The sequence below is a fragment of the Zootoca vivipara genome, chromosome 3 (assembly GCF_963506605.1).
Source record: "Zootoca vivipara chromosome 3, rZooViv1.1, whole genome shotgun sequence".
Lineage (NCBI taxonomy): Eukaryota > Metazoa > Chordata > Lepidosauria > Squamata > Lacertidae > Zootoca > Zootoca vivipara.
In genome coordinates, this window is record NC_083278.1 from 46,058,723 (window position 1) to 46,075,259 (window position 16,537).

Here is a 16,537-nt window from a genome sequence, read left to right on the forward strand (position 1 = left end):
TAACAGGACCAGTGGTCAGGGATGATGGGAACTGTAGTCCCTAAACATCTGGAGGGCCGAGTTTGTCTATGCCTGCCCTAGACAACCACCTTTAGCTTCCATTCACAACATTACAAGTGCTCTGGGTTCCTGAATGGTTATAGAGAGTTGGTAGTGTTGGGTTTTACATAGTGCTAAAGGCTGTTGATGACCACCTCTCTGCATACTTGCTGCCCTGCTGTCACATGATGGGTTTTTAAGCAAATAGTGCTGCTTCCATCCAAAGTCTCAGCATGAAAAGTGCTTATGTCAGTGATTATGCTCTGCCAAAAATAAAAACCCTTCTTTGCTCACATTATTAATTCATATAATTTGTAAAAATGCCGACTCTCAAGGCACTGCTGCCCAAAAGCCCTCAACAACAATATCTCATTAAAATTACGAACAAACCCTCTACATAATAAATGGTCTTTCAAGACTAGTAAGGAGGGGAAGAGGTGGAGTGGAAGAGTGGCACTACATGCTGACTTGAGGTAGCAGAATGCTCTTTGCTGATAGAATTGGAGAGGCCACAATTTTAAAAGCCTCTAGGCACAGACCTACACTGGGAACACCTGACTATTAGGCAAAGCAAGGCAGCAGGTAGTGAGTGGACTTAGCTGTGTGTGCTGTGCAGCCAGCTCTGTGCCCCCTAAGCTAGCCTGCCCTCCTTATTTCAGTGAAGGATGCTATTTTGTCACCACTGTTGAAATAAGATCCAGCCGCCAGTCTGGTCACCTTCTATACATGGAATAGTGGGAGATCCCCTCTTCTCTGTGTCTCAGGCAGCAAAATGCCTTAAGCCAGCCCAAGTTCCTCATACTGCACTGTGAGACAGAAACAAATCAAGGAAAAATCCAATTGAGAAAGTGTAGCATCTCTATGGAAAGGGGGTGGGGAGGACAGACGACAGTGTCAGATTGGGAGAAGATTAGAGTGATGCTACCAGGCATGACACTGTGGGTTAAACTACAGAGCCTAGGGCTTGCCGATCTGACGGTCGGTGGTTCAAATCCCCGCGACAGGGTGAGCTCCCGTTGCTCAGTCCCAGCTCCTGCCAACCTAGCAGTTCGAAAGCATGTCAAAGTGCAAGTAGATGAATATGTACCACCCCGGCAGGAAGGTAAATGATGTTTCCGTTTCATGCTGGCCACATGACCTGGAAGCTGTACACCGGCTGTTGTTGTTGTTGTTGTTTAGTCGTTTAGTCGTGTCCGACTCTTCGTGACCCCATGGACCATAGCACGCCAGGCACTCCTGTCTTGCACTGCCTCCCGCAATTTGGTCAAACTCATGTTCGTAGCTTCGAGAACACTGTCCAACCATCTTGTCCTCTGTCGTCCCCTTCTCCTAGTGCCCTCAATCTTTCCCAACATCAGGGTCTTTCCCAAGGATTCTTCTCTTCTCATGAGGTGGCCAAAGTATTGGAGCCTGAGCTTCACGATCTGTCCTTCCAGGGAGCACTCAGGGCTGATTTCCTTAAGAATGGATAGGTTTGATCTTCTTGCAGTCCATGGGACTCTCAAGAGTCTTCTCCAGCACCATAATTCAAAAGCATCAATTCTTCGGCGATCAGCCTTCTTTATGGTCCAGCTCTCACTTCCATACATCACTACTGGGAAAACCATAGCTTTAACTATACGGACCTTTGTCGGCAAGGTGATGTCTCTGCTTTTTAAGATGCTGTCTAGGTTTGTCATTGCTTTTCTCCCAAGAAGCAGGCGTCTTTTAATTTCGTGACTGCTGTCACCATCTGCAGTGATCAAGGAGCCCAAGAAAGTAAAATCTCTCACTGCCTCCATTTCTTCCCCTTCTATTTGCCAGGAGGTGATGGGACCAGTGGCCATGATCTTGGTTTTTTTGATGTTGAGCTTCAGACCATATTTTGCGCTCTCCTCTTTCACCCTCATTAAAAGGTTCTTTAATTCCTCCTCGCTTTCTGCCATCAAGGTTGTGTCATCTGCATATCTGAGGTTGTTGATATTCCTTCCGGCAATCTTAATTCTATGGGAATGTTAGGGATGTGGATTAGGATATATTATTAGATAGATCCTATCCAAGCTTGTGTTAGCAAGCTTCCAATATCAGCAGAGTGACATTCCCCTTTTGTGCGCAGCAAAGCATGTGCGTTAGATTCGCTAGAATCTCTATAACAATATTACACTTTATAGTTCAATATTACACTTCCTGGCAAAGGTCCCCTTTGTCCCTCTTAAAAGAAATACACAACACAGTGTTTATAAAATAAGATAGAGTTTACTTACAGTTTCATCCTGAGTTACAGCATAATCTCAGAAAGGCAGGCTTGCTTAGAAAAGTTACAAGTATATATACATCTAGAGACTACTTAGTAAAGTAAGACTCCATTTGGTCTCACTCTTGGCTGCAGGCCTAGAGTGAGAACCATGCTAACTGGAGATTCTCTGGAGATGTGTCCTCATCGAGGGAGGAAGTAGCTAAGAGAGAGAGTGATTGCAGGCTAGGGCTTTTGTCTAATCCAACTCATTTGCATGTCTGAGGGAACAGGAACTGACCTGTAGTCAGGTGTCCCTCCAGGTGAGTTCCTGTTAGTGGACACTCTAGGAACTGTTGTGACTTGTCTGCCCCAGTGTTCCATCCCACAAACCCCTTCTCAGGCAATTCACAACATTCATTACATACAAAACAAAACATAAGCAACTTTATTCAACCACCCAAGAGTCCCAGCTTGACACGCAGGTTCTGGAAACTCTGTCTTGGCAGGGGTTTTGTTAGGATGTCTGCTGTCATCTCTGAAGTGCAGCAGTATGACAGTTCGACAAGTCCATCTTGCATCATCTGGCGAACGTAGTGGTACCTGACCCCAATGTGCTTTGAGCGTGCTAGGAACTTCTCATTCTGCGCCAGCTTTAGACAGCTTTGGTTGTCCTCCAGCAGGCTTATAGGTTCCTTTCTCTCCACGCCAAAGTCTGTTAGGAGTTGGTCCAGCCAGGAAATCTCTCTGCACGCTTCTGTAGCCGCAACATATTCCGATTCTGTAGACGATAAAGCTATACATTTCTGTTTATAACTGCCCCATGTGATAGCTCCGCCCCCATACATAAAGAAATGCCCGCTTGTGGATTTATAATCAGAATTATCACCCGCCCAGTCAGCATCAGTGTACCCAATGAGCTTAGGGTCACTGACAGCTGGTAACTTTAATTTACAATCCATTGTACCCTTAAGATATCGAACCACCCTCTTCACACCAACCCAATCATGCTCAGTGGGACTACTCACTTTCCTGCTGAGAATCCCTACTGCATTGGCTAAATCAGGTCTGCACGTGGTAACTAAATACAAAAGTTTACCAATCGCTGAACGATACTCTGTGTTGTTTGGCAGCAGCTTCGAATCCTCTTGGTTCTTTAAGAAGTCTGTAGCCATCGGGGTGTCGACGGGTTTTGCATCCTGCAATTGCATACTCTCCAACAGTTCAATTATCTTTTGCTTCTGATTGAGTAGAAATGAACCATCCTGTTCTCTTTCCACTTGAATCCCGAGGTAATACTCAACTGGTCCTAATTCCTTCACTTGCACTTCCTTGTTGAGGTGCTGGACTACATTTTTATAATCCCTGTCATTTGACGTTGCGATTAAAAGGTCGTCAACGAAGGCAAGAATATAAGAAAATTGTCCATTACTCTGCTTAGTGTACAAACACTTGTCAGCTTCACCTTGCTTGTACCCAAGTTTCACCAGCATTCCATGCAATTTCAAGTTCCAGGCTCTGGCTGCTTGTTTTAAACCATACAGTCCCTTTTGAAGCTTGCAAACCAAATGTGCCTCATTTGGCTTTATAAAACCTTTAGGCTGCTTCATGTAAATTTCTTCAGAAATTTCCCCATGCAAAAACGCAGTAGCTATATCGATGTGTTTCACCTCCATCCCTTTTGATGCTGCGATGCTTAAAAGTAATCTTACGCTACTGTATCTCACTGTGGGTGCAAAGACTTGGTCATAGTCGTGGCCATATTGCTGTGAAAAACCTTGTGCCACTAGTCTTGCTTTGTAACGTTGCACCTCCCCTTCTGAACCCCTTTTAACCTTGAACACCCATTTGCTCCCAATTGCTTTCTTACCAGCAGGTAATTTTGTGAGTGTCCAGGTCTTGTTCTTGTGCAGTGCGTCAATCTCCTCCTGCGCGGCTTTCCTCCAGAGACTGGCTTCGGTGGTTGGCATCTGCTCTACCTCTTCCCAAGTGGAAGGTTCTGGTGGAGACGCCGACCCTGCAAAGTAGGACAGTCGTAGTGGCGGAACGCCCTTGTTGGTTCTGGATGAGCATCTGACCTCTGGTTGTGCAACCGCATCAGCATCCTCATCCTCCTCCAACGCTGGCATGTCCACGTACAGCTCCTCCTCTTCGTCTCTGGTGCCGCCAGGGGTCTGGACCTCTGCGTCTTCTGGGGTGTCGCCTGTAGGGGGTGTTGTGACACTAGAAGGTATATTAGTTCCTTGTGCTAAAGGAAAACTTATAAACTCTTCCTCTGGTGACTCTCTAGAACAGTCAATAACAGTGTTCTTTGTATCAAACTTTCCTAGTTCATCAAAATGAACCACATGGTATGGGTCTACTCTGCCACTCTTTGGATCTAGAACTCTATATCCCTTTCCTCCAGGAGCATATCCAACCAGGATACCTGCTTTTGCTCTGGAGTCAAGCTTGTGTCTGCGCTCTTTGGGCACGTGGTAATAACAGACACTTCCAAACACACGTATGTGCTGCAGACTTGGGACTCTCCCGTGCCAAAGTTCAAATGGTGTGCGTTCTGCACCCTTTGTAGGCAATCTGTTTTGCAAATAAATCGCCGTATTCGCCGCTTCACCCCATAGCTTCTGTGACAAGTTGGCCTCTTTTAACATGCACCTTGTCATCTCCATAATAGACCTAAACTTTCTCTCAGCAATGGAGTTCTGTTGAGGCGTGTAAGCAACTGTAGTTACATGTGCTATGCCTTCTTGTGCCATGATGGCCTTCATCTGCCGTGAGCAAAACTCTCCACCATTGTCCGAAATTAAGGTGGAAGGAGCTCTCTGGAATTTGTTCTTCACCATGTTTAAGTACAGTTTGAACAATTCCGGTGTCTGACTCTTTTCCTCTAGAAAATATCCAACACAATATCTTGAGAAGTCATCTATAAATATCAGAATGTACTTATTGTTTCCTAGGGAAGGTACATTCAGCGGACCACATAGGTCACTATGAACAGTGTCCATGACTTTTGTGCTTCTCTTCTCTGTACAACGTGGGAAGGAAGGCTTGACTGCCTTTTCAGTTATGCAAGTTGTACAGTTTGGCATTGGTGTACTGCAATTCTTTACCTGTAGACCTTTTACCAGATTTTCCTTCTGCATTTTCAGGATAACGTTGGTGTCCCTGTGTCCAAGCCTTTTGTGCCAGAGTTCCAGATCTGGTTGATCCTTTCTGCTGGGTTGTGCAACCCTTGCAGACTCATTCTCTGAAATATCAATCTCATACACATCATTGATTAGTTTGGCTTGAATAAACACTTCACCATCTTTTATCACATTGCATTGTCCATTTTTAAATATAATTTCAAAACCTTTCTTGTCCAAGCTAGACACACTTATTAGATTACAGTTCAGCTTTGGTGCATACTTAACATTACTCACTGTAGTATCAAAAGACTCATTGTTCACTTTGAAATTCAAGTTCAAAGATCCTGCACCTATTGACTTTATAACATTTCCATCAGCAATTTCAATCTCAGACTGTTTATTATTGTCTATTTCATTGAAATATTCCCTTTTATAACAGAAGTGGCTGCTTGCTGCACTGTCCAGAAGCCACTTATTGCGCTTTCCTTCACAGCTCTGGAAAGCTACATTTCTCTCTTGCAATATCATTGCACGCCCACGACCCCCCTTCTTTTCGCCTTTTGGTGGAAAGGGGCGGGATTTATTCCTAGGTGCCCGGCATTCCTTCGCCATGTGCCCTTTTAAATTGCAGTTAAAGCAAATTATTTCCTTTGGCGTTTGTCTGGACCTTTGGAAATGCTTGGAAGCATAATTAGTGTCCTTTCTCCCTGTATTCCTTTCTAAAGAATCAAGGTAATCTCTGCATTCCTCTCTCAAATGATCAATCAGTTCTTCAAAAGTCAGGTCCCTTTTGTGATCCATGCAACTCTTGAATGAACTGAAGCTTGGTCCTAGAGATGCTATCAAAAATGAAACCTTTGTTTCTTCATCAAGGGCTTTAGTAGTAAGATCAATCCTCTGAACAATTTCACTAAATTTGCTGATATGGTCAGTGAATTCTTCTCTTGAATTCATCCTCAGCGCAGTTAATTTGCTCATCAAATTCCTGTAGGAGTTCTTAGTAGATGCTCCATACCTGCGCTCAATATCTTTTAAGATTTTAGCTGCATCATCTTTGCTATTAACTGATGTTAGATGCCTGTTGCGAAGTCCACTCAAAATTATGTATCTGGCCTCGCTGTTCATGCGTTTCCAAGTTGCTATCTTGGCTAAATCCTCTTCTGTTTCGCCAGTAGGCATAGGTTTTTCAATGGCATCCAAAACATTCCTTGCATCTAAAAATGCTATCAGGCGTTGTTTCCAAAATACATAATTGTCATCATCTAGAGCCATGAATCCTGGCTTAACTCCACTATCAAAATCTGCAAAAGCCATCTTGGAATCTCAAAATTCTAAAATTTGCCAAAAATTCCAAAATCAAAATCTCTAAAAATATCTCAAAATGCAAAATAATCTTCACTGCCTCTGAGTTCTCAGTGCTGTAAACTCTGAGGGAGGGGAGGGGTAGCTAATCCCCTAGGCACACTGGAGAACAATAGACCATGTGCTTACCAGGAAGTTCTAACTGAAAAAATCCTACTCAGTTCAAAATCACAATCCAAAGCAATCCTTCAAAAATACACAAAAATACGCAGTCCTGGGCCGTAATAACCCTTTATGGGAATGTTAGGGATGTGGATTAGGATATATTATTAGATAGATCCTATCCAAGCTTGTGTTAGCAAGCTTCCAATATCAGCAGAGTGACATTCCCCTTTTGTGCGCAGCAAAGCATGTGCGTTAGATTCGCTAGAATCTCTATAACAATATTACACTTTATAGTTCAATATTACACTTCCTGGCAAAGGTCCCCTTTGTCCCTCTTAAAAGAAATACACAACACAGTGTTTATAAAATAAGATAGAGTTTACTTACAGTTTCATCCTGAGTTACAGCATAATCTCAGAAAGGCAGGCTTGCTTAGAAAAGTTACAAGTATATATACATCTAGAGACTACTTAGTAAAGTAAGACTCCATTTGGTCTCACTCTTGGCTGCAGGCCTAGAGTGAGAACCATGCTAACTGGAGATTCTCTGGAGATGTGTCCTCATCGAGGGAGGAAGTAGCTAAGAGAGAGAGTGATTGCAGGCTAGGGCTTTTGTCTAATCCAACTCATTTGCATGTCTGAGGGAACAGGAACTGACCTGTAGTCAGGTGTCCCTCCAGGTGAGTTCCTGTTAGTGGACACTCTAGGAACTGTTGTGACTTGTCTGCCCCAGTGTTCCATCCCACAAATTCCGGCTTGGGATTCATCTAGTCCAGCCTTTCGCATGATGAATTCTGCATATAAGTTAAATAAGCAGGGAGACAATATACAACCTTGTCGTACTCCTTTCCCAATTTTGAACCACTCAGTTGTTCCATATCCAGTTCTAACTGTAGCTTCTTGTCCCACTGAGGACACTGAGGTACGCCGGCTACCTCAGCCAATAACGCGAGATGAGTGCCACAACCCCAGAGTCGGTCACGACTGGACCTAATGGTCAGGGGTCCCTTTACCTTTACCTTCATGAGGCATGACATTCTTTTTACACATTACTGGGTGGTTGAGGCTCTGGATTAGAGCTTCTATCACCTGTTCTCCTACAAGTTTATTGGTAAAGAATGCCATTCCTATATCACATGTCAAGAAGAGAAAGAAACAGTGGGTAGCAATATTTATATGAAAGTGAAAGTATTACGTAGGCAAGTTTCAAATCTATATACTCAAGTCTTGAAATGGTCACATTTATGTAGCCAAAACAACACCCATGCATGAGAGAGTTTTCAGCAGATTAAAAGGAATGTGTATGTGTGAGAGAGAGCCACAGCCAAATTTTGTGGCCCATCGGCCACAAAAAACTGATTCACTTTTGAGAGGGGGCAGAAATGGGAAACTGTATAAAAATGGAAAGGTTTTATCTGGTACAGGAGGAGGGAGAGGCACATAAATATAAAAAAGGGGGAATGATAAAATTTCAGTGTCTAAATAGGCAGTTTCCTGGTTCAAACTGTGAACTTATCTTTCAATGTCCCCATATACAGAAGTTCATCCATCCATTATTTGTGGGCGGGCCCCAGGCCCCCCCTGGTAAACCAGCCTATTGCAGGCCAAATCGTCTTCATGCCACCGCCGGGCCAATGGCAGCAGGGGTTAGTGGGCATTCCCCTGGGCACGGAACCAACTGACCAATTGCAACCCTTGGTTGCAATTGCAGCCCAGGGGAAGTTTAAATGCAACCCCATGTGTTGTCCAGTTATTTGCACTTTAGGGAGCAGGGTGGTCACGGGGCCTCAGTATGCAAGTGAGAGCTCTGAATAGAAACCAGTGCAGAAATCCTAGAGTTTAACGCAGCTGGTATTGGGCATTATTGTTGCCATCCTATCTCACTTGCCCCCTAAACCCTCACAAGGACCAAGCATACTCAGTGGTGACTGAGTGCTGACTGTGGAGGGTGTTTTAGGGGATGGGGGTGAAATAGAGTGGAGCCCACCCTGTGGAACACCCATCAGATGTCAAATAAATTAACAATTATGTGACTTTTAGAAGACATCTTAAGGCCGCCCTGTTTAGGGAAGCTTTTCATATCTGATGAATTATTGTATTTTAATGTTTTGTTGGAAGCCACCCAGAGTGGCTGGGGAATTATTATTATTATTATTATTATTATTATTATTATTATTATTATTATTATTATTATAATTAGCAGAAGCATTCCCCACAGCAACATTTTGTCAGAGTGTCCCACTTATAACTATGAAACAGGATGAAGCCTTTGCGAGCGTGACTCATTAACCGGTGTGTTCCCTCTCGCAGGGTCCCCCTACAGAGACAAAATCACCATCGCAATTCTCCACCTGCAAGAAGAAGGCAAGCTCCACATGATGAAGGAGAAGTGGTGGCGAGGCAACGGTTGCCCGGAAGAGGAGAGCAAAGATGCAAGTGCCCTTGGAGTACAAAACATTGGTGGCATCTTCATCGTATTGGCAGCAGGATTGGTTCTCTCCGTCTTTGTGGCAGTGGGGGAGTTTTTGTACAAATCCAAAAAAAATGCCCAGTTGGAAAAGGTAAATATTGTCCTTTTCGCCATTAATTCTACCATGATGATGTACTCGTAGCCCTCTGGGCAACCAACTGAAAAGCCATTCTGATGTCTTTAATAGTCTAGCACACATCATTGAAGTTCATAGTGAATGAGCACTGGAGCTGTCATCTTTATACAACTTTTAATTTGTCTTCAATATTTTTAATTGTAGCCAGCTTTCAGGACAAGTGACTATTTCTCCTCTTATTCAAGCTTGAAAAAAGACACCTTTTTGCTCCTGGAAGTTCACTGCAGTTAATTTTATGGATGAAGAAGAAAGCGAAATCTGTAATGGGAAACAATTAACCTTCTACAGATAGATCTGGGTTTTAAGTGGCACAACCTTCTTTCAGTCCAAAGTCAGAAGTCTAGAAAATTTCTTTCTATATGTCCTTTCTGGAAGATGTTTACTCTTGAAACGTATGCTGGTAGCATCTGGAAAAGCATTTAGATCACTATATGAAGGATTTACTACTGATTATGATTTTATACCTTGTAACTTGGACACATTCCAGTTTTAAAACTCAGAATGTTGAACCTACTCTATACTGGATCGACAAGTGGATGGATGACCACTTTTTGAAACATAAGCATCCATATAATTTATGTTTTAATAATATTTATGTGTATATATGTAATATATAAATCTGAGCTAAATTATGTCATCTGTTTTTATGCCTTACTTTGAATATACATTTTTACAACTTGGAGAAAATATGTCATGCATACAGTACTTGAGGAGCTTGTGACTTCTTTACATTCCTATTTTTATTACCGTTACTTTTATTCCAATTGGTAGTAAATCCAAGAACCGTATGTGTGTAGATTTTTACCCCTTTTTCAGATGCTATGGATAATATACATAACTAATTTTAATAGTTTTGGGACTTCTGAATTTGCACTGATATAGGGTGCTTCCAGATGGCAGTGTATTGTGAAATCGGTGTTGCTCATGCATGCAAGTTTTTGTTTTTGTTTTGGTAGAATCCAGACAATGACATCAGAATGCCTGCCCACCCTATCTTTTTCCCCTTTACATTTGATTCAGATGTCTGCTTCCTGCAGAAAATCTAATAAGTAAAAATAATTTGCTATATGGAAATATAAATAGTAAGAAATATAATAATAATAATAATAATAATAATAATAATAATAATAATAATACCCCACCCATCTGGCTGCCTTACAAACTTCCCAATACAGGGCTAACTTCAGATGTCTTCTAAAAGCTATGTAGTTCTTTCTCTTTGACATCTGGAGGGAGGATGTTCCACAGGGATGGACCCACTACCAAGAAGTCAAGGCTGTTTTAGGGAGCTGATTACAGTGGTGCCCTTGGTTCCCAAACACCTTGGCTCCCAAACACCTTGGCTCCCAAACACTGAAAACCCGGAAGTAAGTGTTCCAGTTTTCAAACGTTTTTCAGAAGCCTAACGTTTGATGTGGCAGTCGGCTATTGTTTCCGGGGCGCCTGCACCAATCAGAAGCTACACCTTGATTTTTGAACATTTCGGAAGTCAAACAGACTTCCGGAACGGATTAAGTTTGAGAACCAAGGTACCGCTGTAGTATTATTTTTTTGTGGGGAGGAGGTTATTTATCACATGGGTGGGGTTGTTTCAGTGGGTGGTATTTAATGCACAATATACCCATGTTGTTTCCAACAATCAAGGGTCCCTTGCTCCACTCATTACCGCATGGGGAAGGCATGTTTGAATTTCAATAACCATTAGGGAGGGCTGCTAGGTCATGGTCTTCACACAGTAGATGCGGGTGAATTACCTCAGAGACTGTTATCATGCAGCATACATTGGGGTGATGATAATATTACATTGGAATGAGAATAATAAATTATTGATTAATACTAATTAATAATAATTAGCAATAATATAATGCAGAGGACATTTTAAAAACCTCTTAACACTTTTGTGTAAGACTTGGTCAGGTAAACATTATTATTATTATTATTAACCCCCTCCCCTCAAAAACCCCTCATCTTCCTCATTGTGAAGTGTGATAAATAAGGCTGGTAACATTTATTCTTGCACATTTCCTGGATTTTTTTGTTAAGGTGCATGCACACAATATGAATACATCTGTTCATGCCCAGAACAGGAATAACAAGGCAATGGAGAGTAGGAGATTATGTATTTAGGGGAAAGGGGATACCTCCAGATATATTCTATCAAACTCCACTCACTGGTCTGGATGGCAAGTAGCAGGCTAACCATACATACCTATGACTGAAAAAATGAGAATGTGTGGTTACAGTGTGGTGCAGGTTTGAGCCCCGTATGGGACAGCTGCATATTCCTGCATGGTAGGGTCCCTTCCAACTCTATATGATTCCATGCCAGAGAGACACAAATGGATTTGAGCAACCTGTTCATGATGTAAAGTCCCAATCTGGAAGCACCCATAGAGTAACCTCCATCCTGACCACATTTATTTGTGACGTAACCCTGCTAATTTCACTGGCACAAGTAAATGTGTGTAGGATCCGGCCCAATTTACTTTCAGCATTAATGCATATCTTATTTTTAAAAATATATATATAATGTATTGTTAGAGGAATTTTTGATGTTAAACCTTAAGACTGGGTGAGGTCACAAGTTCCTTATGGATTATTTGAACATGTATGTGTTTCATTAAACTGTGCTTTAGTAAGAATTTATTAAGTAAAAATTCAGCTCCTCTCTAATCATGTAGGATGATTAATTCTGTCAAGCTAATTTTGCAGCTTTCCTTTTAATCACTGAGACCAATTTCTTATTTTAGAAAATGACTGCTCATTTTAAATAATTGATGTACATCACAATGGCTTTATCCATTTTTTAAAAGAAAAATTAATGTGTCAGATATGAGTGGCAGCATGTTTTGTATCAGTTGGTCTGTATTTTCTTAAAAACAAACAAACTTTAATTTATATATAAAGTTGGATCATTTTTATTGTGAGTTTTGTACTCCTAATGAAATTGCATTTTAAATGGCTTAGATGCATCTGACTTGACATTTTGAAACATTTTGTGAACAGGATGATTTCTGGATGCATCCAAAAAAGTATACAAAGTTGGAAAATTGCAGCCTCTTGCAGTGGTTTAATTTTACAAATCAGTTCAGACATTGTACTAAAATTTCGCTTGTATTGTTTGAGCATCTCTGATATTAGGCACCTTGGTGAATTCTTTCCTCTGTTTTTGTTACACCCAGATGTGGATGTTTGAATTATTCTGCATGGAGATTAGTGGTGTGAGCATGTGGTTGTGAGAATGGGGAATTCTACCTGGACTATTGGCTTCCACTTTATTCAAATTCCATGAGTGACACATGGCATATCCATTTCAGCCTTGTCATTTCATCAGTGGAGACTGTGCTTTGATCATGCCTGAGTACTTTTAGCCACAGACTGCTTCTCGCACAGTGGCAGCCAATGAAGAGAGATCAAAGCTGGCTCCATGTGGTGGCTTAAATATTATGTGCATTGGCTTGTCCTACAGATCAGCTTCCAGAACATAATTATTACTTGATACTGTAGTGTTCTCTACTTGGGACTTGAAGACTGTCTAGAAACTGCATCATGTTTCCACGAGGTTCTACTGGCCATGACCTTCCCAGACCCCAGTAAGTGAGGAAAACAAGAGGGGTAAGGGTCCACCTTGACTGATCCAAACATCTTGTCCACATCCTTGAGCCTTAGTAACTGAAACTCATTGAATACGACAGGACTAGACAGTCTTATGGGCACCCCATTAGATTTATCAAACAATATTCTGAAAGCATATCCATTTGACAAGCCAGTACACACAAATATTTCTCTGTCTTGGTCACCACGTGGAATCAGTTTCAAAGACAGGAATTATGAATGGAGTTGTAAATGTTAATACTTTGCATCTACCACTTCACTGACCCTTTCTTGATTCTCAAGATTTTTGCCATCAGTGTAACACTAGCTCTCAATGGCTTATCATGTGAGTGAAACAGTCATCACTACAAGTCAGGTTTATGCATCTATAAACTTTCCCCTTCAAGATGTAAGTTGACTGGGTTTGCCCTATCAGAAATATGACAACTTGTCATTTTGCAAGTAGATGCATGAATTAAGCCTAGGAAACAGGCAAACATGTCATCAGTGTTTGCAGTTCTCCAAGCTCCAGAGCATCCTAATATTTTTTGCTACCAACAGAAGGGGAGCTGGGGAACATGGAATGAGAGGGTCTTGCACTTATTGGTGGCCAAAGGAACCAACAATAGGAAAGCTATTTTGCATTTTCACAAAGGCCTTTAACAGCCTACTTCAGGCGGTACTACATTCCATTCATGCTACCATAGGTTTCTGATTTGCACTAGTATTGGCCACTACAGGTGTGAAATGTACAAGTGTTGTTGCCATGGATGAGATTATTGTGATTAGTTTGTGGAATACCGCCTTTCCTTTAAATCATGATTATTGTATGGCAACAATGCCAATATGTTTGCCAAATATGACATGATGTGCAACTGCACATTTCAAACAAGTCAGTAATCTTATGAAGGATATGACATGAATTTACTTTCCCCCGATCTGGTGCTTGTATTGTTTGTGTGCTCTAAAATATCTGTCTATCCATCTATGGTCCTCTGTCACTTTATTCTGTTCTGGAGAGTCTTATGTGCTGGCACAGAGGACCAGACCAGCAATCTATAGGATACTTTTTGTGCTCTGCTATACCATTACAAAACATCATTAATGAGAAGTTGTAGGCAAATAGTCTGGCTCAGGAAGTAAACACATATGCATGATAAGATTTAATAAGTGGCAGCTAAATCGTTATATTTTTATTTATTGTATCAGGTTTTATTGAAGGAAGGAAAATCATGGGGGGAAATACATATTTGGGGTGAGAAACACAGTCAGACATCAGTGTGAACACTTTAGATGTTCATTTTGACAACAGCTTTCTTTAGACAGCAAGGAATGTCTATTTTAATGCTTTTTTTAAAAAAAGAAAAGACAAGCCTAACTTGATCAGAGAGAACCTGCCAACCTGTGACATAGTTTCTAGGTTGTTTGTTTGAAAAGTTTCAGCAGGGTCTTATTTCACTGTGAGATCAGTGCAAACACTCAGATCTGATAAAGACTGAATTCTGATATAAGTTGTACTCAAAACAACCTTGATCAGTGCTTCAATTAGGGGGGCTAGAGGGGGCTGAAGGTCCTTATTATTTTTGAACATTTATCTTTCACTTTTTCCCATCATGATACCCAAGGGGACAAACACATGGAGCCCAGGCAGTCACATATCCATGCACTAACCAGACCTACTTAACTTCAGCAATGTGCTAACTTTGTGTGCCTTCAGACTGTATCCTGGAAATATGTCCTTGTCTTTTGTGCTGCCCTGTAGTTACTATTTTTAGAAATCTGTAGGGTCTTTCAAATTTAGTTGGGGGAGTTAGTGGGTGGGACTTTAGGATTTAATTAAACCCCCTTACCTTTCCCTCATAATTCCCTGATCGAAGAAGGTATAGCAAATGAGCAGAATATCCTTTCTGAAGATATGGTCTGGTTATGATACCAATATCCCTGGAATGTAGCTGCAGTCTACTCTGGTGGAAAGGGATCCCTACAAAAACTGCTTTCCTAGCAGATCTCTAGTTCAGGATTCTAGCATTTAATGGCATCAGAACAGTAATAGCAGAAGATTTTACTGTGATTTAAAACAAACAAACATAGGACATAGGTGCCAACTCCCTGGGGCCCTGGGTGTCCAAGCACCCACAGAATTCCCCATGAGAAGGCTAGGCACCCACAAATTATGGTGTCAGGGCCATGCAAGCTACATGGCACCCATGGTTGTGGGGCCAAGCTGGCACTCTTACCTATGGACTATGTCTACAGTTGAGGAAAACTTGAATGTATTTGTTATATACCATGAAACAAAGGGTGCTTAAGTGCTAAATGTTCTTTAGGTAAGAGCTGTACACAAACCTATGGGTTGACAGAATGAAAATCAACTTGGCAAATGTATGGTTTGAGTTGAAGCAGAACATGCAAGAAAAGAGGAGACTGAATAAACATGAAATGTCAAATGGGAATTTCTTAATTGGGTGTTTGATTTCTAATCTGTACTGGAAGTCAAGGGGTGGTGGCTTCCTTTGTGCTGTATTGCACACCTCCGACTGGAGGAACGGACCAGCAACCCAGACCCAGGCCAATGTCCTAAAAGATTTGGTTCATTCCCCCCTTTAAAAACAACAACAAGAGGCTACTCCTTCTCTTTACATTCCTTGCCAGCCTGCCTACCCCCTAACCCATCCCATTGCTACTCACCTCCCTTTAGATCTCACCCAACATCCTTCCCCTGTGCACAATCGCCCAGCTCCCCCACAACCTCCCTTCTATCGCGGTGTTCCTCCAAGTGCTTCCTGTATCATTGCACCTGCCACACCACCACCAGGAAGAAGTCTGCATCTGCAGGCTTCCTTTTGGTGGTGGTAGTTTGGTGGCAGTGACAGGGGGAAAGTAGAAAGGCCTGCTTGGGTCACCTGTCTGCCTGCTCACTTGCTCCTACCACACATGCATTTGTCAGCATGATGACAAACAAGTGCAAATACAGTATATAGAGAAAAGAAGCCCAACATTTTCTTCTTGCCTTATCATTTATAATGCAAACACATAATTATGTAATCTTCTTGGAGACACGTTATTAGGCAGACATTTGTTTTCTAAGACAACCTTGGCAATAAGTGCAGAGCCATTTGCATTTTATAATTGCTTCTGTTAGCAAACAACCCGTTCCTTGGTTGTAACATTATGTTGGCACTTAGAGGCCATTGACTAAGCAATTTGAGAAACCAAACCCACGTTAAACAATTACCAATCTGTTTATTGTTAATATAACTGATTTGATGTGGTGTAGATTAATGCCTACATAGCGCACATACAACTGTATGACAAAGAAGTGGATGCCATACTTTTAACACAGAGAGCCAGTGTGGTGCTTTGTATTTGACAAGGAGAGCGGTGCTCAAATTTCTACACAGCTATGAAATGAAGGGGTTACCTTGGGTTAAAGGTAAAGGACCCCTGACAGTTAAGTCCAGTCACAGACAACTCTGGGGTTGCGACGCTCAT

General features: G+C 41.8%; 1 protein-coding gene across 1 annotated transcript in view; it reads left to right on the forward strand.

Annotated features, from left to right (window-relative positions):
* The window catches only part of LOC132591892 (glutamate receptor ionotropic, kainate 2-like), a 106,121-nt gene that overhangs the window by 78,261 nt on the left and 11,323 nt on the right, over positions 1-16,537 (forward strand). Inside the window, exon 3 of the mRNA XM_060272614.1 lies at positions 9,156-9,406. Within this exon, the coding sequence (XP_060128597.1) occupies positions 9,156-9,406 (251 nt within the window). The remainder of the gene's footprint in view (positions 1-9,155; positions 9,407-16,537) is intronic.